Here is a 22649-nt window from a genome sequence, read left to right on the forward strand (position 1 = left end):
TAAAGCAAGCAACTCTAAACATTTACTGCAATATCTGAATAATTCCTCATCTCTTAAAATAAAAGGTAATATTTTCACAGGTACACTTGAAAATAAATAAGCAAATAACCCCCTTTCTCAATGCAAAGCAGGTTCATTCTATAAACAATTTAAGGGCAGCAAAGGGATTCAGCAGTTTACTATAAGCAAGCCTCTCAAAGGAACAAAGGAGGTATGAGGAAGGAGAAAGACATTTTGCTTATTTTAACTTGTAACAGTTTGTTAACTGTAAGTTTCAGGTAGTTAAGAATCAAATGTAATTTATAATTGAATCCTTAGTGCCATTCTCAGTTTTCAGTCTGAATAATCAAACAGCTTTCATATACACAGAGTAAAATTACAATTTTGCAGGAACACTCCCTTTCCTAACAATATCAAAAGACTGAAATTAATACTCAATTTCAACTTTTGGTATAGTGATTGAGCACAAGAAGTTATTGGACAATATAAACCAAATAACAACTCCCAAAACTTAGACAAAAGAGGAAGAAAAATAAACAAGTCAATCCTCATAAGTAGCATATTGCAATTCCTAAGTTTGATTTCTTTTTGAATGACTCCCACTGCCACTATGCCCAAGTAATTTTATTTTTTTAAAAAAACACAGCAAAAATATTCCTCAAAGGGGGTTATTTGTGAAAATACAGTCTACAGCCAGGTTTTGCAAGTTTAGTTTTGTGAACGGTAACTTTTAAAAATAGCCAGATAGGAGGGCTTAGAAAGAAAATGACAGAATTTTTTATTCTTGGCTCAAGGAACATAAACATGTAACTAAATAGCTTAACTGAAATTAAAGAACAGCATACCTCTTAAAACTACTTACTATCTCAGCTCTTTCATCCTGTTGCTTTGCTCCAGAAACAGAATCATTCTCTCTAGCTTTAGAAGACAGACAGACAAGTCAATTCATTTGCTCCTAAGCAATTTGCTGAGTGTGTTCAAATATGGTTGTGTTTCGGGAGTGTTTTCTTTAGATCATTTTAAATGCAACTGAAATCTGTAAACAAAAATCTACTAAAAACTAACCAAAAGTTCTAACTAACAAGTCCTACAGGTAAGGCTGAGGGACAGTGTACAAAAGCGGTTTCATAACAGCATCAAACGCTCTAAATCATGGGTTGCAGTTGCTGCTGTGTAGGTAGACTGGTTACTGCCCTGAGCCCACCGTCGCTACCATTCCCCTTTCCAGCAGTTATTCATGGCAGTACTCTCTAATTTTTTCTGTCAAAGGATCTGGATGAGATCTTCAAGCCTCTGACAAGAATTTGGCTTTTCCCATTTCCTCCCACAGGAACAGTAATATCTTTTCACCTACATTACAATAGGAGAAAGTGAACCCTATTTTTAAGATGCCTAAAGAGCAGTATATTCAAATAACACATTTCATAGACATGGCATGTAGGTTCCACGGGGCAGCCAAATGACTCAGTCTTCCCTTTTACAGGTGCCAGATGGCAGAGAGTGGGCATCACCACCATAAAATACGAGGCTTATCCAGGAAGTGGGAGAATGAGAAGGAGAGCTCAAACCACAACCTATCTCCCAGAAAAACAACATTAAGCCATGGATACTTTCCCCAGCCTTCCTTTTCAGGTCACGTCATTCTGAACCAATGAACACCCAAAATGGCACAACTTGGTAGCCTTGTGAATAGTACCACCCCCTCCCTGCCAAAAGAGGAATCGTAGAATATCTCAAGTTGGAAGGGACCAATAAGGATCGCTGAGTCCAACTCCCTGCTCCTCGCAGGACTACCGAAAACTGAATGGTATGACTAAGAGTGTCATCTGGATGCTCCTTGAACTCTGGCAGGCTTGTTGCTGTGACCAATTCTTGCATGCGTTCTTAATATGCTCTACATGCTTTATACAGTGATAGTTTAACAACATTAAAAAGAGCAGTGTCAGGAGGTAAGCAGACATCCAGGTCTTCCTATTTTCTCAAGTTCTCATCAACAAATCATAAAGTCAAATTTCGTTTTGCTTATCATATGTTAATGAAATCCCACTTACAGCAACACCTTAGGTCAGGGCTTGATGTTTAGCACTAGTGCCACTTAAAGAGTTATCAGCCACTCATTCTCAGTCACAGTTATGCTGGCACAGCTGTTTGTGCAGCTGTGCAGTAAACGAGGTCCAGGAATTGCCCTGTCCAAATAACCCAGGAAATATGGTCTTCAATTGGATCAGTTATCTCCGTCTGTCTCACTGCATCAGTATGATGGTAGGCACAGTGAGAGGGGTTAAAAATGCTGAAGCCAGCACTGCTGCTGGAAAGTTTACTCAATAGGCTACCTCCTTAGAATTCATAAACATACTCACATAACTTAACCTAATAGTATCTGGTTTTGTGATAGTGCAAAGCAATCATTATCTAATCCTCTTTCTATGCTTTGCTGTATTATTTCTAAATTTATATTCCCTAATCCCTTATACAAAGGAAGAAAAGTTTTGAAAAGCAATGACACATTTAACTTCATTTCTTCCTTTTAGGGCTCATTATTTAAAGTCACCCACTAAGCATCACCGTAAGAGTGTTGTCCTTCTTAATTTAAAAAAAAATAAATAAAAAAGATCAGTTCACGCTAAATGAACTTCCAGTGTCAAAACCAGAAGTTTTTAACCCTTAGCAACTGTTCATTTTTTGAAATACCTATTATCACTGTCGCACCAAGTGTAGGAGGTGTGGCTAAAGAACTTGACCAGGACATATCTGGATCCACTTCTGCTCCCAGACTTTCAGAAATACGTTTTGGAGTTCTGACCTAGAAATATATTTAGCAATAATTATTTCTATGTAGAATTCTAAACGTGCTGCTCATGAAAAAGAAAACAGAATGCAGGAATAAAATATTTACCTCCAAAAGTTTTGGTGTGCAAAACAAGCTCCCATATGGTCCTAAAAAACATTATGTAATAAGGGCATTAAGTAATACCTAAGACACTAGGATTTATATCCACAGATATTTTGTAAAATCAGAAAGTGAAAACACAAACCAGGAATATTACTTCTCTGAGGTGTTCTGTAAGTATTCCTTAAAATAGTTGGACTGCAAAATAAAAGAAAATAAAAGAAATATTAGTTTCACCTCCCAGTTTCTGAAAATAAGTAAATATTTCAGACATAACATATATTATGGCCTCCATTATTTTCTTTCTTTGCAATCACGGCTATTTCCCTAAGTAAAATGTAGATTTTCCCTAACCATCAGTCAGTATTTTAAACCTCACCGTAAGTTTATTTCAAACTGTAAAATGCTTCTTTTGTGAAATGTTAATTTTCAGTGATGATTTGTCTGACAAACAGCATAATAGATTTCAATATAAACACGCATTTCTTTATATGCCGTATGAAACTATGGAAATTTGCTTAACTGATTTTAACTAAATGTTTAACTGTTCTTACATCAACATGAGTACTTCAAGCAGATTTATCTGAAATATATACATTTAATTGTAGAAATCAAGGCTATTACTAAAAAAATCTCAGTAAATATTGTAAATAGCTTTACAGATTACTACTTGAGAAGCACATGAAACATCACTACTACTCTTTCTTTTGCCGGATGTTGAGGATTTGAGAAGCTGAAACAAAGTCAATAAATGCTATACACCAGTAGAAAAATAGAAAGGAAGAACACCTGGAAGCAGGGAAATTTTCAAAATTAGCTAGTGTTTTATCTTCAATTCACTTAGCAACCTGCAAGTATCATAAACATACCAGACATACAAGATTATTCACTGCTCTGAAAAAGTCTACCAATCAAATATGGTGGCTTTAATATTGCTTTTTGCTTGACATATTTAGTGTACCTAGCAGCGAGGCAGTTGTGGCAGGCACCAGGAGGAGAAGCAAGTATTTCATTTTCTTGATCTATTTTTCTTCTTGTGATACCTGGGCTTATCAAATTCTCTCTGCCTACAACACAGAATATAATAATCAATACAACTTTGCAAAACTACAAGTAACAGTTTTGATTTTCAAGTTTAAAGACAAGCTTTAAAAAAAATTATGCAACATCTATCTGATTTTTAGTAAAAAAACCCAACAGTACTTTCTCCTCTAGTGTTTTGAACGTTCAAATTCCATATCCAAACAATGCTAAGCACATTTCAAACGCATAACCAAAAAAACCTCATTATGTCACTTTATCCACTTGATATAGATGTGTGTCAGTATATTTCCTTGATATTATTCAAGTCACATATTTCACTTCAGTTTTAATATACTGTATTGTGCCTTTCTTGCCATTGCAGAAGTTATTCTTAGGAGAAACTCAATACATGCAAACATGCATTTGTACCAGCTTTCCTTCAAATTTACTTAAGATGTAACACTTCTTGCTTTGAATAAGCAGCATAAAGCAAAAATTCTTTCTGGAACTGCTAGTGGAGGCACTGTCACTGACAGCAGTAGCTATTTATATGCTATGCATCTCCAGGAAAGAGAAAAAGCATGCCCACCAAAGCAGCAGAATCCTCTGAACAGTGAGCCTCTCCTGTGAACAAGCAACTACTCAAAAGAATTCCTACTCAGAAATATCCAAACAACTTCCATATCAGAAATTACACCTAGGTTTCTGCACTTCTCTCTGCTTCTGAGTTCCTGAGTCCACATGCACAGCACAGCTGCATCTCAGTACCGTACCAGGGTGAAATCCATCAGCTTCCACTCACGCTCTTGTTTCCACAAGAGTAAAACCTAGGTACACAAGCCAGTTGGCTCTAACCAAGAACGCTAGGAGAGGACCTCAGGCCAGCCACAGGTAAACTTTGGTAATAGTCATCTTCCCTTCCCTAGGGAGTGTATACAAACATCCACACGCACAAACACAGAGTAAAAGTAACCATTTTGAAGCAGAAGAATCATAAGGCTCCTTTGTTTGCAATTTATGAAATGCTACCAAGAATTCACTAGGGACTTAACACTGTGAAAGTCCAAATAGCTAAATTTAGAGGAAACATGTTCTCAGCTGAGAACAAGTTGAGCAGAAGTTCAGCAGTAAACTTAAGAAAAACAGACAGGGTAACAATATACTTTATAACCTTGCTCCTATAGAATATTTGAAAAGTAGCACAGTTCTATACCTTTAAAGACTTTGCTTTAGGATCTCAGAAGAACTCTGGTAATAAAAGGAGTTTTTTGTGTTTGTCTGTAACCTGGTTAGAAAAGCTTATCTTATTGTTAGAAGGGCACAGACACAGTAGATGTACAAACTGGATATTGCAGGAATGGGGTTAGATATTCCTCCACAGAAAAGATTCTTGTATACAGTCTTGCATACATTCTCCACAGAAAAAATTCTTCTCTCTTTCCAAGGAGCATAGGTACTATGGCTTGCAGGTACATCAAAAAGGAGCAGTGTTACATGTACTTTCAAGATGTACGTGGGATTTGGAAACAATGTAATGAAAAGTACCTCATAAAAGTGGTAGAATTCCTTGTTTATAAATGGAAAAGTGTAACTTCTTTCCATGACTTACAGTTCTACTAACTCAGAGCCTAGTGCTTCTAAATCTTTCTAAGAAAGGTTAAGGAGTGCCCTATAGATTGCCTCACATTTCAGCACAATAAGCACCATTCTCTCTCTTGAAAAGATTTTCAGAGATTTTGCATAAAACAAAAATCAGACTGCTAAAAAAGTTCACCCTGACTCTGTCAAGAGGTTACACTAATAAGCTCTTATGCTCCTTATATTAACAGTATTTAGAGTAATAGGACCATGACAATATCTTTTGTACAGGGCACTTTGCATATACATTACCAGTTTATTGCAAGGCTGAATTCATTATTAAGATTAATTCTGCATTTTTATAGGTGGTCTTCAGAAGCCTACTAAGGTAAGTTTTTTTAGTTATAAAATTTCTGCAGTAGCATTATCTATTAAATTAATAATCATCAGCTACAACAACAAAAGGTAAAAAAAGACAGTCTCTTGCTTCTGGAGGGCACAAGCAGCCTTTAAGTACCACTTTAAAAAATATAAATAAAAATTACTCACTTGCTCCTATTTTTTTCTCATCCAGTTCTTTTCCAGGAGAAGAATAAGGTGGCAATATTGCATTTTGTTCTTTAAAAATCAGCGGAGTTGATGCCAGCTGACTGTACGTAGAGGGTTTTGCCCTTGGAGTTTTAAAAGATGTTTGATCAAGCCAGCCAAAGGGACCATCAAGTTCTCCTAACAGTTTAGGCTCATACGGGAGTGCTTCTGCACTGAGTTCTTCAAACCAGTTGAGGCTGATAGGCCCTAAGTCTATGAAGAAAAACATACAGAAAACCGCATGAAAAGGAAAAAAGAAAAAAGGAAAAAAGGATCCTCCATACAGGATGTGAAAATACATTAGGCATTTAAATGCTAGCAGCAAAACCCATTGCTCCTTCCATTGTCATACTTCTGTTTATTTTGTTTCTAGATAGCTTTGAACTCCGATACCCACAAAGTATAAAAGAATGCCTGCCCAAATTCTCAGACCATTAATAAAACTAACCAAAGAGCAGATAAACATCCATTTTGTTTAAAATTAAAAGTGTACCTCTGGCTTTTAGTTTATCATTTCTTATTTTATTCAGACTGGCAAGTTAAACAGGTTCCTTTTAACATTAATAAATTACACTACTACAGGTGCATTTGGCAAAAGACTAAACCTGGTCTGCATGCGGGTACACAAGGAGGCCACAGCTAAAAAACTGGTACAAAAAAGTAACTGAGCACACATTGTGAAAAAAGCTACAAATAAAAAATTAAAGAAATATATAAACAAGTCGATATTAGCAAATACACATTTGGGGCAAGAAGAGCAGCTAACAAGTTGCATAATGCTTTTCTGTGGAACATAAAGCAGATGTGTATAAAACATCAATGTCCAGAAAGCAACCCTACTAAAAATTATTTACTGTGGAGGAGCTGTACCTGATTCACTGCAACGTGCCTTAAATATTTCAAAGAAAGTTGGTCTTTCCACAGGTTTGCAAGCCATTTTCTCATCCATAACATTACTGTTGAAAAACCTGAGAAGAAATAAGAGAACAGTTTCACACAGTGCTATTCTAATGCCATGGGGCTGCAAGTCTTAAGTCTGCTTTCCTGCATTTCTTGGTAGGTGTGTCATAACCCAACACGTTTAGCTTTAGGACCGTGATACTTGTGTTCAAACACCGCAATGATGAACAAGGTATGAAAAAAACAGACAAGAGCAGCATAGGGAATTATACCAGAGATGATAAAAACACTCAGCAGATACAGGAGAAAAATCAAGATGGAATGGTCAGAACACCGTTCTGAGGTATTTAAAACACAAATAAAAAATCCACACTCACTACTATATGTTAGGAAAGAATATACATTATTACTTATAAACTCTCACAACCATTACAACTTAAGTGCCAAGAATTTGATTTAAAATTGCTTTCAAGGGGAGCAGACATTGCCAGTTTCACAGTTCTATTAAAAAACAGGCATAAGTAAGATTGCCACAGGAACTTCCCTGTTTACTTCAACGCATTTATTGTTTCCACTGTAAAATCAGTTTCTGAGGCGATGGCCGTTTCTTACGCACGTGCCCTACCAAAACGATAGGAAAGACAGGCGTTTAAAAAACAAGGGTGAAAGCTACCCTAAGACAGAAAGTCAAGAAATTTAAATTGCCTCAGAAGTACGTTTTAAAAGGCGAAGCGACCTATCCACGCTGGGGAGACAGCTCCTGCCGGGCAACCGCCCACGCACGGAGCGCTGCCTGTGAGGCCGCCACCGGGTCACCCCGAGGGGCCTCAGAGGACGAGGACGAGCCCCTAACCCCAACCCCGGCAGGCCGGTAACCGCAAACCCCCGCGCAGGCTGTGAGGAGAAGGGCGGCAGCGGGAGGCGACCCCCCACCACCACCACACACAGCGGGGTTGAATCCTCAAGGGGCAGCAGGGACGCCCCCCGACCACCCTCCCCCAAGCAAAGGGGCAGCTCCCAGCGCAGGGCAGAGCCACAGACGGGACATTTACCTCCCTCGGGCAGCACGGCGGCCTCAGCATCGCCTCACACGCGAGGCGGCCCGGCCTCCCCCGCTGAGGCGGCCCGGCCGCCCCGTTCGAAGCTTGGCGCCAACACCCCCCCCTCCCCTCCCCAAGGCGCCTGCGCACTGAAAGCGCCCGCCCTTCCCGCCTTCCCCGGCCCACCTGCGTGAGGGGAAGGAGGCGGCCTGAGGGCGGCCGCCGGCCCGCCTCGGGGAGCGGAGCCCCGCTCCGTCCTGCCCAGCTCAGCCCAGCCCAGCCCTCCTTCCACGACAACAGGGCGACGGAGAGCGGTGCGGGGGAGGGAGCCGCCGGCGGAGGGAGCGCGGCGTGTTTCCTAAACGCTTTCCCTCCCCGGCTGCTTTCTGGCAACGAAGGGAGTGTGCCGCGCCTGCGGTCACATCCAGCTGCTTTAGTTCACGCGTCCCCACGCACACGAGAAATGGAAGTATCGCATCCAAGGGTGGCATATTCCATCGTACTGTTTTCATAGCAGTTAGTGCCAGCGTCCCAGGAAAAGGCTCCAGAAATCTTACGGTGGGCAGCAGTACGGTGATGGAGTGCCGTTGCCTGCGGAGGTCTGAACCCCATCTTTTTAGGTGGTTTTGTAGGCCTTGACACATGAAATTATTATCATTGTTGGTGTTTATAATAAAGAGAATATTACTAATACCATATACATGTCTACTCCCATTTTGATAAATTCTTGGCCTCAGCAACGAGTCCGTAAAATAACTTCAGGTTGGGTGGATAAAGAGGTTATTATTATCCTCAATACATGTTCATTCCTGTTTTGACTCCTGATACAAAACTCTTAGCCTCAGCAATGAGTCCATAAAATAACTTCAAGCTGGGTGGAAAATTCTTCCTATCACTGATTTTGAGTTAGCCATCCTTCATTTTAGCCAGATGTTCATCTGCTTTTGTGTTACAAAGCGGTGTCTTCCTACCTCTCCGTACCAGTCCTTACTTTACAGTTTTATCACACCACCTACTTACTTATCTGTCACCTTCTTCGGTGCCTCTTCATACAATAATTTTTCCATGTCCCACCTCCTTTCAACAAACTTCTCTAACTTCCAATCCTGCAGTGTTCTGGGTTGCTGCCATCGCTGGTTCTTCCCAAAGCATTTTAGAGAAAGCCACAACATTGTTTTGAATGATGGCACGTAGTTTCCAGTTTGATCTCCACCCACCTCCCAATGCACCCTAACAACTTACTTTTTTTGCAGCCACACTGCAGTCCTAAGTTTTAACCTGGTCATCTCGATAGCCTGTTTTTGCTTTCAGTTGGTACAGACAGTGCTTTGAAAACCCAAGCGTAACACGGAGCCTTGAACCATTGTGCTTTTAACTACGATGAATGTGTGTTTCCTGAATCTCAACCCTTTTTTGTTCCATAAAAATGTTGTTTCTTACAGATTTATTTCAGACACTTGAAAGGATCTTTCTCAAATATGCTGTGAATGTTTAAAGACATCATCCCTATCAGTCCTTCTCTAGTCCTTATCTTGTTGGCCCATTGAATTTCATAATGCAATGCTTTTATAAAGGTGGTGAGGAGTCATGCAAAGAAACTATTTCACATCGCAGCAGGTCCAGGGATTTGGGGATTCTGCAGTCTCTAAGGACTCACATACACAGTTTGGGTGATTTAATTATATGATTTTAACTGTATTACCTTAGAATTGAACTAAAGTGATGTAATTATGGAAGAAGGACTATTAGTCTAATGTGTAAGTGCTTGTATTGCTAACATTTATTTCATTATACAGGTATTAAGCCACTTTTCCCAGCATAACTGTTTTCCCTCTGGAGCGTTATACAAACTGAAGTATATCCCATCTTTTCCTAAACCAATCCAGTTGATAGAAAAGCTGCACTTAGAGTCCCTAAGTAATGGAGCAATGGGGGATGCTCGGACCTTTTAATACCGATAAAGACTTCCTTTGCTCAGTTGTCTGTGAGGTACCCAGTTTGGGGCTTTGTTATTCTCCCACCCCCACTTTTCCTTCTCTTGAGACCATGAACAGGAGGACTTGTGAGCGAGCAGGCTTCCCCTCACTATGAAAGCCGTGGTTGTCCCAGCTACGGCTGAATTACATCTGTTCATCTTTACAGGGTCTTGCAGAGATGTGCCACTTTTTGAGCACGGATTGCTTCTCGGGGCTTACACAGCTCTGTCAAGCTCTTCACCGATTTACAGCTACCCAACCAACCGAGAGTCCGTTCAGCTCTGGATTTCTTGTTGCAGCTTCTAGCCCTGTGGCTGCGCTTCCTACCTGAAATCACAGACGAAAGCCTCCACGAGCAGGGCGAGCGGCACAGGCTTCGACCTTCTGCAAAGGTCTCAATGAGGTAAGGAAGGGAAATCCTGTGTGTGATGGCCGGAACAGAGGCTTCATGGTCTGCATGTCCAGGCTTCCCGCGCAGCACGCTTAGAAACATGTCGGCTCCTGCTTCAGCTCAACCACCGGGGAAAAACTCTGGGAGCGGAGGAGGTGAGGGCAGTCCCGCAGCCCTCCCTTCGCCATCGATCGTCCCCAGCCAGCCCCACAAGGCTGGGGCCAATTTCCCCATCAATTAGAAACAATTAGCAGCAGCTCTCCAGGTGAGATAAAGACAGGGCAGGGAGGCAACCAGCACTGACTTTTCTGCAACTATGACCATGGAGGGCTTTGTCTATCCCCCCTTCAGCACCTACCAGAGCTTCAGGGGCAGCCTCACACCAAGCCGCAGCGGGGACCAGGCGGTGAAGCAGCCCAGCTGGAAGCAGAGCAAGAGCAGCAGCATCAGCCCCTTCCTCGGGGGGTCCCTCACCCCCGTGCCCTCTGACTACCTGGACGGCTACCGACGGGCCCAGCTCCAGGCCCTGCTCTCGCAGGTGAGCCCCGGGCTGATGCCGCGGCCACGCTGGGCCAACACCAAGGAGGTGGGCGTGCAGGTGAGCCTGCGGGCCGACGCCGCCGTGCAGTGCTCGCTGGGGCTGTGCACGCTGCCCGTCGGCTGCCCCGTTATCCCTGCCGCCCTCCGTGCGCAAGGGCGCCTTGCCCTCTACTCGCCCGTGCCGGACCACCGTCGCCTCTTCACGTTGCCCAAGTCTGCTGGACCCCAGGAGAAGGAAGATGGCTCTGAAATGAAGCTTGAGGAGCAGAAGGTGGCGGAGGAGGGGAGCAGAGAGCAGCAGGAGGGTCAGGCAGAGGCTGCTTTGCTGAGCGAGGAGGCAGCAGAGATGCCACAGGAGGAGGCGGCGGCAGCCCCCAGACACCGGGCTGCCTTCCAGGTGCGCAGTTTGGGGACAAATGGGGCCTGAAGAGAGGCTGGGACCTGCCACAGCCCATGCTGGGTAAAGAGGGATGCGTGGGAGGGCGAGCTGTGAAACAGGTTGGAGAGAAACCTGCTCTTGAGGAGCAGAAGGTATGGTGGTCCCCACCCTGGCTGCTCTTGCAGCAGTGGAGCCTCCTGAAAGCAGGTGGTGTAACGAGGGAGCTGGGCTGGGCCTTCTTGCGGTGCTGGGGGCTGCTCAGTGAACTTTCTCTCTGCAGTTTTTGGAGCAGAAGTACGGCTATTTCCACTGTAAAGACTGCAAGACCAGATGGGAGAGTGCTTACGTGTGGTGCATTTCTGGAAGCAACAAGGTAGTTAACAAGTCATTTCTTGCTCCGGAGGCTTTGTGAGAATGGCACCAAATCTATAACAAATCAGATGTTTTAGCATGAATTTAGGTACCTGAACTGAACACCCTGAGTAAGTCTCTATAGTAACTGAGAACTTGCTTTTTTCCAGGTGTACTTCAAGCAGCACTGTCGCAAGTGCCAAAAGGCCTTCAATCCCTATCGAGTGGAAGCGATCCAGTGCCAGGTAAGTTAGATTGCTGTATCCTAGTAAGACTGCCAGAGTTTGTCACACCCTCTAATAGTTTACAGTTGCTGAATTAGATACTGACTTTATCTGGAAGAGAACTTGCTTCAATGAAAGTACTAAGAAATGTTATTTGGGAAAGGTGTAAAGGGATAGGACTCCTCTTCCTGCAGACAGCTTACATGAAAGGTTTTGTGTTCATATAGTCTTACACCCAGCTACACACAGGGTAGGGTTTTGTTTGTGCTTCTAGGTGAGAAGGCTTTTGCAGCTTAACTCTGCAGGGTTTTTACCACAAAAGCTCTTTTAAATGTATCAGCCCAAATGTGTTGCTATGATTAAGGAAAACTAAATGTCAGTCTAACGTGAAGTGAGCACCTTTCATCTACTACTAACGAAATGTCTTGTTTCTTCAGACCTGTTCAAAGACTCGTTGTTCCTGCCCTCAGAAGAAGAGACACATTGATCTCAAGCGACCTCATCGCCAAGAACTTTGTGGCCGCTGCAAAGGCAAGAGGCTGTCCTGTGATAACACTTACAGCTTCAAATACATTGTCTGACCTGCGTGCCCTCTGCTGTTTTGCACTTTGCACTTTGTCAGTCTCCTGCAATGTTTTGACTTTAGGCTTTTGACCTGGCATTGGATAATGGATAAAGACTTTTGTATTATTTATGAAGGATATAAATTCATTGTATATAGGCTGTGAATAAAATTCAATAAAAGTCTGCACTAATTTGTTACATCTTGGTTTCATCTTGCTGGGATGAAAGAGGAAAGTGTATCTAGAAGGAAACAAACTATTTGATTTCCTGAAGAAAATGGCTTTTGTTTTTAGTCTGCCTTTGGGCATGCTAAGGTTAAAACTGCAATAGCAAGTTTTTCCTTCAGTCACTCAGACTCAGGTAGTGTGGAAGATGTGAACATTCTGGAGCATAAGGTCTGGGGTAAATGCATCTGCAAGAGTCTCCTCACACTGCCTCTGTCAAATGTATTTAAAAAAAAAAAAAAAAAAGAGAATCACAGCAGTTTGATAATCAAAGGCTGTATGCCAGCACAGGCTATGGCTGTAACACAGGAAGGAAAAGTGTAAGCTTCATGTGTTTTCCAGGTGAAGAGGGGAAAAACCTTTAGAGCTGGGGTATCTGGGCTGGAGTATAACAAATTCCCTAGACTTAATGTGTTCCAAAAGAGGCAGAACAAGTCCCTGTGCCCCTGATTCAAATACAGGTTTGTGCCTCGGAAGCCTTCCAGTCAGGTGAGGTATCTCCAGGGTAGGTGGCTTGAATATAACTGAAGGGAATAACTGAATGTGCTTTCATAGAGACAATGCAGTCAGGGGAATCCTAATTAAAGTACTGGTGGTGTAGAAGCACACTGGGGCATTACTGCAGGTTGCGTTGTCCTAAGACTTCAGTGAGACGTTGTTGGGGATATACTGATTTCTATTCTACCTGTAGTTTAGAAATGATGTTAAGAAAGCTAGATGGTTACATCATGGGTTTTGTTATATCTGTGAAGAACCACAGAATACTTTAGGGTGGAAGGAACAGCTGGAGGTCTTTGAAGAAATTCCTGCCCCTGGACTGGGAGAACCCTTTGCAGCGACACGGACAGGGGACTGCCTGGCTGGGGGGCAGCTCATCGGAAAGCGCCCTTGGGGTTTGGTTGGTAGTGAGTTGGCTGTGGGGCCAGCAGTGGGCCCTGGCACCAAAGGGTGGCAATGCCATCCTTGGCTGTACGAACAGCAGTAGAGCCAGCGGAGCAGGGGAAGCGATTGTCCCCCTCTACTCAGCACTCACTAGCCCACATCTAGATTACCGGATCCAGTTTGGGGGTCTCTATATGACAAAGATGTTGATCAACTGTAAGGAGTTCAGTGGAGGCCACCAAGCTGGTCACAGGGCTGGAGCACTTGCTCTGTGAGGAGACGTTGAAGGAACTGGGCTTATTCAGTCTGAAGAAGTGAAGACTTCAGGGGCACCTAACAGTAGCCTGCCAGGTTATGGTTACTCAGGAAAGACAGAGCCAGACCCTTCTACGGGGCTTATGGCAGTGGGCTGAAAGACAACATACATAAAATTAAACAAGATCGGTTCAGACTGGACGAAGGAAAAGCTTTTCCGCCACAAGAAGAGTCAAGTAGAACAGGTTGTCCAGGGAGGCTGTGCACTCTCCACCCCTGAATGTTTTCAAGACCCAAGTGGACAAAGGCCTGAGCAACCTGACCCGATCTCTCGGCTGACCCTGCTTCAGAGCAGAGACTGGACTAGACGACCTCCTCAGGTCCCTTCCAACCTGAATTTTTGTGTCATTCGGTGATCTGTGCACTATCCATGATTTTGCCAAGTGAGATAATTTCTCAGCTTTCACCAATCAATAAAATTTTTGCAGACCACCCCAATTACAGTTCTGAATAGCTTTCAAAAGTGAAATATATAACTGAAATTTGAAGACTTTTCGAACCATTTTGGATTATTTTACTCAGAAAAATAGCTGTATGATTTGTCGTGCACCTATTTTGTCCTGCAATTACAACTGTGCTGCTGAACTCTGTGGACTGTAAAATCAGAAAACCTGTAAAAGAAGTCGATTTCACCCTTTTTATGCATCAATGCAAGTATTTTTCAAGATCCAAGTAAAATTGTGCAAGCACTCTGAAAATGAAAAGGGGGTGAAGGGGAGAGGGCTTTACTGGATTCTCAGAGCCGAGGCTGATACAGCAGACTGGACAGCTTTTCTTTTACTTTTAGCATGAGAAAAAACCCCCACCAGAACTCAATGCTGTAACAAATAGGACCGCTACTGATGTTTTTAACAGAAACAAACCTTCACCTCCATTTTGGATGTTTTTTCAGTTATGAAACTGCTTTAGTCCACGTACTCCTCCTGGTTAAGTTTTAACTACAGATTGACCAAAAAACTCCTTACGTTTCTCAGCGTTTTCTTTCAGTGTAATGGGCAGTTTCACCATAAACGATGAACAAGGTGTCTTTTGGGGGCTGCTGATCACGGATACCATCTGCAACAGTATAGATTCAGACAAGAACACAATCTTCACAATAAGCACATACTGTGTTGTGATTATATATGACTTTTATATTTTAGTTAAATGGATGTACTGATCCAAGTATCAACCAAAGTTACGTCACAAAAACGGTAAGTGTATTTACAGAGTGAATAAGTTACATAGTTGTCAGAATAAAAGTGTCTCAGATGTGCAACAGATTTACATGCATACATTTAACACTGGACAGCAGTTAAATGTAAGAAAAAAACGATACATGTATGACTTTTATATATACATTACAAATAAAATAAGACATCTCTTTAAAGAAACTTAAAATGAGAACTTGCATTTCACGTTAATATTTTTACTTTTTATACTCAAAATTTGTATTAAATAAAAATATGCATGCATAACAGTTCAAAAGATTTGACTCTGTGATGGGACTCTCTCCTAAAAAATGGCAAGTTAAATTAGGTCAACCATCCTTTAATAGTATAAATATATTCATAAAAGCAACCCTCTAGTAAAAAGCAGCCAAGGTCCTTTAAAAAAAAAAAAAAAAAAAGAAAATCTACCAAGACCATTCATGATGCTTGGGGGGGCCTAAGAACAGACCTCTGTGATATGATCCAGTACCTTCAGAGACAGTAGCCTAGTAACATTAGGAAATGTACTTCATAGCAGCTCGTTGTTTTAAGATACAGTAATCATATTCAAATTACAGTGTACATTAAACTGTAGTCCATTTACAATTTGTTTCATATACACAGGCTCTCAGCTTTTGACCAACAAGTTTGTGAGATTCTGTGGCCAGCTTCATTCTGCCCATCTTTCACTCAACCAAATAAGAGAAAAAGGAAAAAATGTACAAGTTGTTTTTTTTTAACAAAAAATACTATTTCGTGAAGGAAACATTGCACTTTTGCCAACCTAAAATTAATTTGCTATAAAGGAAGTATTGTTCAGTGTAGTAGGCTTTGGTATGCAATGGAAGTCACTTCTTCAGTAGTGAGTTGCAGTTGCTCAGTGAAATGCTAAACTGATTTTTGTGCAACAAAGGATGTTGTCCCGGATGCTCTACGCTACCTTTGTCCTTACAGTATTGCTACACGTTTGAAGTTCAGCCCGTATCTTTTTAGAAGAAATCCTAAACGTAACAAGAGCGAGTACAGTTTGACCAAACCTTTGTAAGGCTGAGAAGACATTGAGCCACCTCACTCCAACAGGGCAGCACTCCCAGCTTGCAAGAGGACACAAGAGTCCTGTCAGAGACTTGTGCCAGAAATGCTGGAGTCTGGAAGAAAAGTATTGATGACCCGGTAACTCTGAGCTCTGCGAATCATGTCGCGGATCTCTATGTTCAGTTCCATTAATTTGGTACAGATTTCAGTCAGGCTCTGGTTGGAGCCCACCAGTGCATAGGTGCCCGTCTGACCCAAGGTTTGGTGCCGGAAGTAAATGTTCAGTAGTGTCTGGACTTCATCGTCAGAGCTACTTCCAAAGATATCATTGGGCCACAAAATCCTGCAATCAAACAGGAAAAGAATGTGCGTATCATTATGGGTTTATTAGCACAGACGGAAGCTAGGTGGTAGAGATCGCTAAAAGGAGAACTGGCTCGCACACGCTTATAAGCCGAAAGCAACTCACTGTTTTACGCTACTCATTTGTTACTCAGACTCTGGTGCCAGGCACTGAAAGCACATAAAAGCGCAATTCCTATTATCTAAAAAAAAAAAAAAAGCTTAAGAAAACTCATTCAAATAAGTGAAAGTGAAGCTGGGCTGAATGTTAGCTGATGCCAGTGACATACACCTGTAAGGAATTAGCTCTGTAGAAAGATTCTTAAGAGCCTCACAGAAGTACTTTCGATCTACGCAATGTCATTAAACATCTTAATTGCTGCAAGCGTACATGTTTGTATTGCTGATTTGATATTGTTACTTGTGGAATACAGTGCAAAAGTTAGTAATATCAATGCCCCCACATACCTTGTTGAAACATATGAAGTTAATTATGCTGGCTCAGCACATTACATTTAGTATAAAGATAGGAAGATAATAAATACATATGTTTCTCATAACATGAAAGTCTAATATGAGCCATGTAGCAAAACTTGCCTGCATTCTCTTATTTGTCGGACGGCTTTAACAAGTTCATTGTTCTTCAAACACTCCAGCATGGACTGAATTGCTGCTTCGGTAGAATTGAACGTGGGCTCAGATTCTGTCGTCAGAGGCTCAGCTGCGATTGCAGCAGTAGCATCCTTAAGATTTTTCTTCAACTCGCTCAGTTCTCTTGACATATTTAACAGCTGTTCCAAGGAGAAAGATGAGAGACGGGCATTTTCATTCTCCATAGGCATCAAAGGGAGTAGGTATTTCAAGTCTGTTCTTACTACTGCTTTGGATGTACACATTATGCAAAAGACCCCATTTTAACACAAGGACATTTCTTGATCTCTGTGCTCTGTACAATATAGGGAAAACACAAACTACAGATTTTTAAGCTTTGTGCTTCCTTTAACCCTATGCTATATTTTTGGCTTGCTAAAATGCAAGAGCACATCTAAACAATCTTTTATTTTTCACCCCTGCTACTTTTTTTCATATCGTAGTGGAAAAGTATAAGAAATCATGATTAAGAAATCAGGATCTGATATGATTAACAGAAGGACAGGAATTGTATAACCCTTTGTGAGGCTGAAAAGTTAATACGGCACAAGACTCATAAATAATTTGTGAGTAAGTGAAGAGTTCATTTCTCAAGATCTACCTTTTCATGCTCATACATGCTAAAAATAGCCACCGTCACATGAACTAATCAACGGAACTTCCTTTAAATAATAGCTTATGGCTCCAGCAAAATCTGCGAATTTCATGGTGAAACAGCTATTTCTCATATTATTGTTCCCCAGTTTCATAGGCTGCGTTATTCATAACAAAATCGTAACTGTGAAATACAGTTACAGAAATTATCTTCTAAGGAACACAAAATATTTCTAAAATTTAGACTATTCTGAGAGTAGATGCCTACTGTCCTGTCTTCTCTTAAAATTGAACAGCCCAGTCACATTACGAGCCAGCCTTCAGAACAGTACCTTAAGATACAGCAAGTATTCCAAGTCTTTGTACTACTACAGCACATCTGATAAAACAAACTGTTTCCATTTATAGAGAATCTCTGAACTACTAGAATCTGTCATAAAATAGATTTTTTAGCTTCAAATTTTGTTTTACAGCTACAAGCAAAGTACAATAACTTCTTCCCCTCAATAGTTTAAAATATCAAAATGATGATCATTCAACTTAAAGTGATCACCTCAAAGATATTTCAAAGTATTACACATTTTATGCAATTGCTGAAAATAAACTTGACTAAAGTATTGTGAAGTAAGATACATAGATATGTCTAAAAACAAAAGGCCGTTGGGGTCAAAAGCGATAGTGTACTGTGTAAAAAATACCTAAAGAAGGAAGCGTGTAAAAAATCACAGAATTAAAAAGACGTATGACATTAAGGTATCTAGTTAATTATATTTTTAAAACAGATTTAATACTCGTTGGAAACATTAAACTGATTTTGATTTGTTTATCCAGAGAACAAGATCAGGCAGTACACTTGCAGTCAAAATATAAAGTAGTTCTACACCACGCACCTTTGCTTGCTCAGGTATGAGAGGATGCAAAACCATTTAATAGATGTTTGTCAGAAACTGCTGCGGTCATTTCCAGTCTAATGCACATGCAACGGAGACAGTTTATATGGCTGGAAATCACAATGCATTATTCCAGCAAAAAACTTAATTTTGCATCCACATTAAGATCATTTTACCAAATTATTTTGTTACTGTCATGCTAACAAGTGCTCCTGGTCTAAGTGTCTCCACAAAGTTCAGACAAATTCAGTCATGATCCAGGAAAAGGAATTTTTCTGTATGCATGAAGAAGGCTCATTTTCCCTAAAAATTAAGGCCTCAATTAAAGTAAAAATAAAAATAAATATAAATCACTTGCAGATGTTCACACAGAGTGAGCCCTCCCTACGTGTAAAGTGTGTGGGTGAGGTTAAGATTTCGTATATCATTCTAGTTTTGTTACCACTGACTGAAATGACTTTTGAAGACTGAATGTATAAAAGATCCCAGTCTCTGAAAGTACAAGCAATTACAAAAAATACAGCATCTCAACTATATTTTAATGCGGATGCTGGTGTATTGAAGGGTTTTGTCTGCAGACTTATATTCAGGGTGAAATAGTGTAATCTTTGGTGTAAGCTCTTAGAAAGAAAAATAAGAACATGAAAGTAAAGTGGTATTTTCAGTGTAAGACTTTGTAGTTTGTAACATACCTCTGGCATGGAACTGACTTCATGCACTTGTCCGATAAGTTTACAGTAGGACTGAAAAAGCAACAGCAGCTGGAAGTGCAGTTTATATAATCGCTGACACAGTTCCAATTGCTAAGGAGAAGGTTTTGTAGGAGAAGAAATAATTAATAAGATCATAAGTTGCAATTCAATAACTAATAAAACACATTGAGATAGTTCCATTCTCAAACCCCGTGATTTTACTTAAGTATGATCATATACTATTTCAGAAAACAAGTAATGTTGTTTCTTCTGCAGTAAGTCATATATGACATTGAAAATCAGAATTATGATGGCTAGCTCTCACATAGCACCCATCAGCATCAATCTCAAAGCAGTTTATATAGGTTAGCTTCACTGTCTCCAGTTTGCAGCTGGAAAGCAGAGGCAGAATATGGGGGAAATGACTTTGCTGCATAGAACATAAAACTCTAAAAAACTTCAGAAACGGTCAAAGACCTCTTCTAAGATGATGGAAATCCAAGAGAGAAGCAATGAAGTAGTTGTCCAACAGGGTCAAAGCTCCTGCCTGCTTCTCTGAGGGCAGAGGAAGAGAAGCAATAAATCCAGCCAGGAGCAGGAAGAAATGCCAGCTCTTCAACTTAAACCCCAGCTCAAGGATTTTCCACCACCTTAAAGAAACCACACAACAGATGGACGGAGTTTAATGGGTAAGAGGACATCTGGCTTCTACAATTTGTTCTCCCAGATTAAGTGGATACTATTCGATGAATATTAAGTTTTTTCTTCCAGTGTAATGCGCAGCACCACACAAAAGGTGTCAGACGCATTGAAGTAACGTGCAATGGGCACGTCTGCCGGAGAAGTCAAGTTAATATGCTTATGGTCCTGGTATCCGCAGTTCCACAGCCGGATCATGGTGCGGAAGGGAGGAGTACTTAATCTTTGGCAAATTAGGGAAGAAGTGAAAAATCTGCGAGTACAAGTCAGGAGGCCTCCCGACCCTTTGGCAGGAAAGCCTTACAGACTTCAAACCAGATTTGATTTGTCTTCTCTTACAGACCCAGTGACCAAGGGTGGGCTCAGGGATCTTTCCAATTTGCTTGGAGGAGCTAGAGCAGAGTTTCATGCCAAGCATGGCAGAAAAGAAGAAGCTATTAATGTCTTTGTGCTTTCCTTAAAGCACTTCATACATGCTTAGCTACCAGCATGTACTTCAGCTAGTTGCTGAATTGGGGTTTCTGCAAATGCCAGCACAAATACTAATAAAAAGTACTTTGAAAACATCATAAATGTTAATTGGACTGAAGTGTTTATTTGCATATGGTTCAATATTTAAGTGCCAGGGTTTTTATTAATAAGCCAAAATTAGAACCATATACTTAGTGTTCCAGTTCCCAAAATTTCTGTACCAGCCAGAGAAGGTTTGAGGTCAAGAGAGAGAGGTTCTTTGGCAAATTTCAGCTTTGTTCGTCAGGGAGGGGTGGACACCACCTATGAACAGTCAGCCAAGGGCACTGCCAAAACGAGGTAGAGCTCGTCTCCTTTGGAAGGAGGTTTACGGAGGAGAGGGGCAGCAGGAGGGGAGTGCCAAGCCAGCGGGTGTCAACCTGGTCCTGCTGAAGGGCAGGGAGACGGGGCTGCTCCCACCTCAGCGTTGGTCTGCAACGGTCAGCACCGTGGATTTGCCCACCCTGAGCTCTGCGCCTTTACGGATAAACCGTTTCTGGTATCTGAGTCCGTACGTTTAACGTTTGTTGCCGGAAGGGAGGAATCCCGCCGGACCTGATCCGACAGCAAAGACCCGCGGGAGCTAGAAGCGAGGCCCAGCAGATCTGTGGTGGGGAAAAAAGGGAGGGAATGGGTGTGCGACACGCTAGGACAAAACCTATCTGTGGCCGAGAAAATGAAGAGTTAGGGCGTGAGGGATGCTGCCTGTTAAATAAACCTGCCCAGAGGCCATTCCCTGTAAGCGAGGCCATGGCGCACCGCCAAGCTTGCATCCCTGTGGCTAACCGTTCTCCTCCCAAAATAAAGAGCGACTGTTTGGATACAACCTTCTGGAAACGGCTCTGGCTTCTGGCTTCTCTTGAACCGTGCTCGGGCATGTCGGGGGCTGGCTGGCACCCAGCCGGGGAAGGTGCGGACCGCTCAGCCCTAACGCCAGCCCGGGGACAGGGGCTTGCTCCCCGGTCCTCTTTAATTCACCGGCAGAGACTTGGCCTGAGGTTCTCCAGCAGGCACCAAACTCAACCCTGTTCAAATTTTGGAGAACTGGCAACACTACGTAGCAGTTAAACACACCTGTACTTGAAGTTGTCAGGGAGTTAAAAATTAATTGGAAACCAGGACAGAGCATAACATAATTAAAAAACAATAGTCTCATGACAGCTTGGCATGTAACATGATTTTTTTTAGTCCTTGGAGAACAATAATTCGGTTTCACCCTTCTGGCTGCTAACCTGAATGAAGGCAAACTAAGGTCAAACTGAAGACTCAAGTTTGACTCACTCAGTATTGAGTTACCATATCAAGCAACTCGATTTTTGTTATTCCTGAGTAAGTATTAGAAACCAATAGTGGTGAAACTATTCATCAACGTATAAACAAAACCAATCTGAAACATAACTGTCAACTATAAATTGTAGTTTTTCATTAGGGCAAATTGAAAATTATAAATTTTAAAACAACAGCAAATTCTATCTTCCACTCCAGCATACTATATTCCCTTCAAAGGCTTCATTTTAAAAAATTTATGTAAATGACCATTTAAAACAGCATATGAAGGTGTCAGAATTTTGGCACAGTATTTTTAGATTTCACAAAACACACCTTAGTAAATTATTTTAGTCACGGCATGTAGGACCACATATTCTACAGGAAAATTATAACGAAAAAGGAAAACATGCTTAGAAGTAAAACAGTAAAATTGGGGTGTATTAGTCCATCTACAGATGGACAAAGAATATGAAAGAACTTCAACTTACTGCAAGAGATTCCATTTGCTACACAGCAAGCATGGCACAGGAGAAAAGGAAAGGAAAGAAAGTATAGTGTCAGTGTAATGCATGCAATAGGAAGCACAGCCCATCTTTAATAGCATAACTTGTCAGCAGTATTAGCAATGCTTGCCTCAACCTGATAACTGGTTGGAAATATCACGTACAACATGCACAGCATTCTTAATAAAATCAAGCTTTAATTCTAATGGTAAATTACAGTCTAAATATCCTCAGTTAGATCTTCAGATTTATTAGTTTTGATTTATCCCACTCAGTAGCTCAGGAACTTACAGTGAAATTGTGTTAGAAAACTGTCGAAGTAACACTTTTCTTTAAATTTGCTTTCTCTGTTATTAAAAAGGGCTCATATTGCAAAGTACTCAAAAAATTAGGCAGGGTTTTCAAGTGA

The 22649-nt window shown here is 41.4% G+C and overlaps 3 protein-coding genes across 7 annotated transcripts in view; 1 reads left to right on the forward strand and 2 right to left on the reverse strand.

Annotated features, from left to right (window-relative positions):
• The window catches only part of BRCA2 (BRCA2 DNA repair associated), a 40964-nt gene extending 33932 nt beyond the window's left edge, over positions 1 to 7032 (reverse strand). For both annotated transcript variants that reach the window (XM_049822896.1, XM_049822894.1), the window contains exons 1-7: positions 6950 to 7032; positions 6041 to 6292; positions 3852 to 3957; positions 3036 to 3088; positions 2897 to 2937; positions 2692 to 2803; positions 863 to 918 (exon numbers count right to left, since the gene is read on the reverse strand). In XM_049822896.1, coding sequence (XP_049678853.1) covers positions 863 to 918; positions 2692 to 2803; positions 2897 to 2937; positions 3036 to 3088; positions 3852 to 3957; positions 6041 to 6292; positions 6950 to 7028 — 699 coding nt within the window. In that variant the 5' untranslated portion in view covers positions 7029 to 7032. The remainder of the gene's footprint in view (positions 1 to 862; positions 919 to 2691; positions 2804 to 2896; positions 2938 to 3035; positions 3089 to 3851; positions 3958 to 6040; positions 6293 to 6949) is intronic.
• Positions 7033 to 10708: 3676 nt separating this feature from the next.
• Positions 10709 to 12461, forward strand: ZAR1L (zygote arrest 1 like). The gene is made up of 4 exons (XM_049822932.1): positions 10709 to 11323; positions 11586 to 11678; positions 11827 to 11901; positions 12318 to 12461. Exons 1-4 carry the CDS (start codon positions 10709 to 10711, stop codon positions 12459 to 12461), a joined length of 927 nt encoding a protein of 308 aa, XP_049678889.1.
• Positions 12462 to 14993: 2532 nt separating this feature from the next.
• Positions 14994 to 22649, reverse strand: part of FRY (FRY microtubule binding protein) — a 252456-nt gene continuing 244800 nt past the window's right edge. For 3 of the 4 annotated variants that reach the window (XM_049822900.1, XM_049822901.1, XM_049822898.1), the window contains 4 exons: positions 22226 to 22243; positions 19260 to 19370; positions 17030 to 17223; positions 14994 to 16433 (listed from right to left, as the gene is read on the reverse strand). In XM_049822900.1, the coding sequence (XP_049678857.1) occupies positions 16175 to 16433; positions 17030 to 17223; positions 19260 to 19370; positions 22226 to 22243 (582 nt within the window). In that variant the 3' untranslated portion in view covers positions 14994 to 16174. The remainder of the gene's footprint in view (positions 16434 to 17029; positions 17224 to 19259; positions 19371 to 22225; positions 22244 to 22649) is intronic. The other variant, XM_049822899.1, reaches the window with a different exon arrangement.

The sequence above is a fragment of the Accipiter gentilis genome, chromosome 19 (assembly GCF_929443795.1).
Source record: "Accipiter gentilis chromosome 19, bAccGen1.1, whole genome shotgun sequence".
Lineage (NCBI taxonomy): Eukaryota > Metazoa > Chordata > Aves > Accipitriformes > Accipitridae > Astur > Astur gentilis.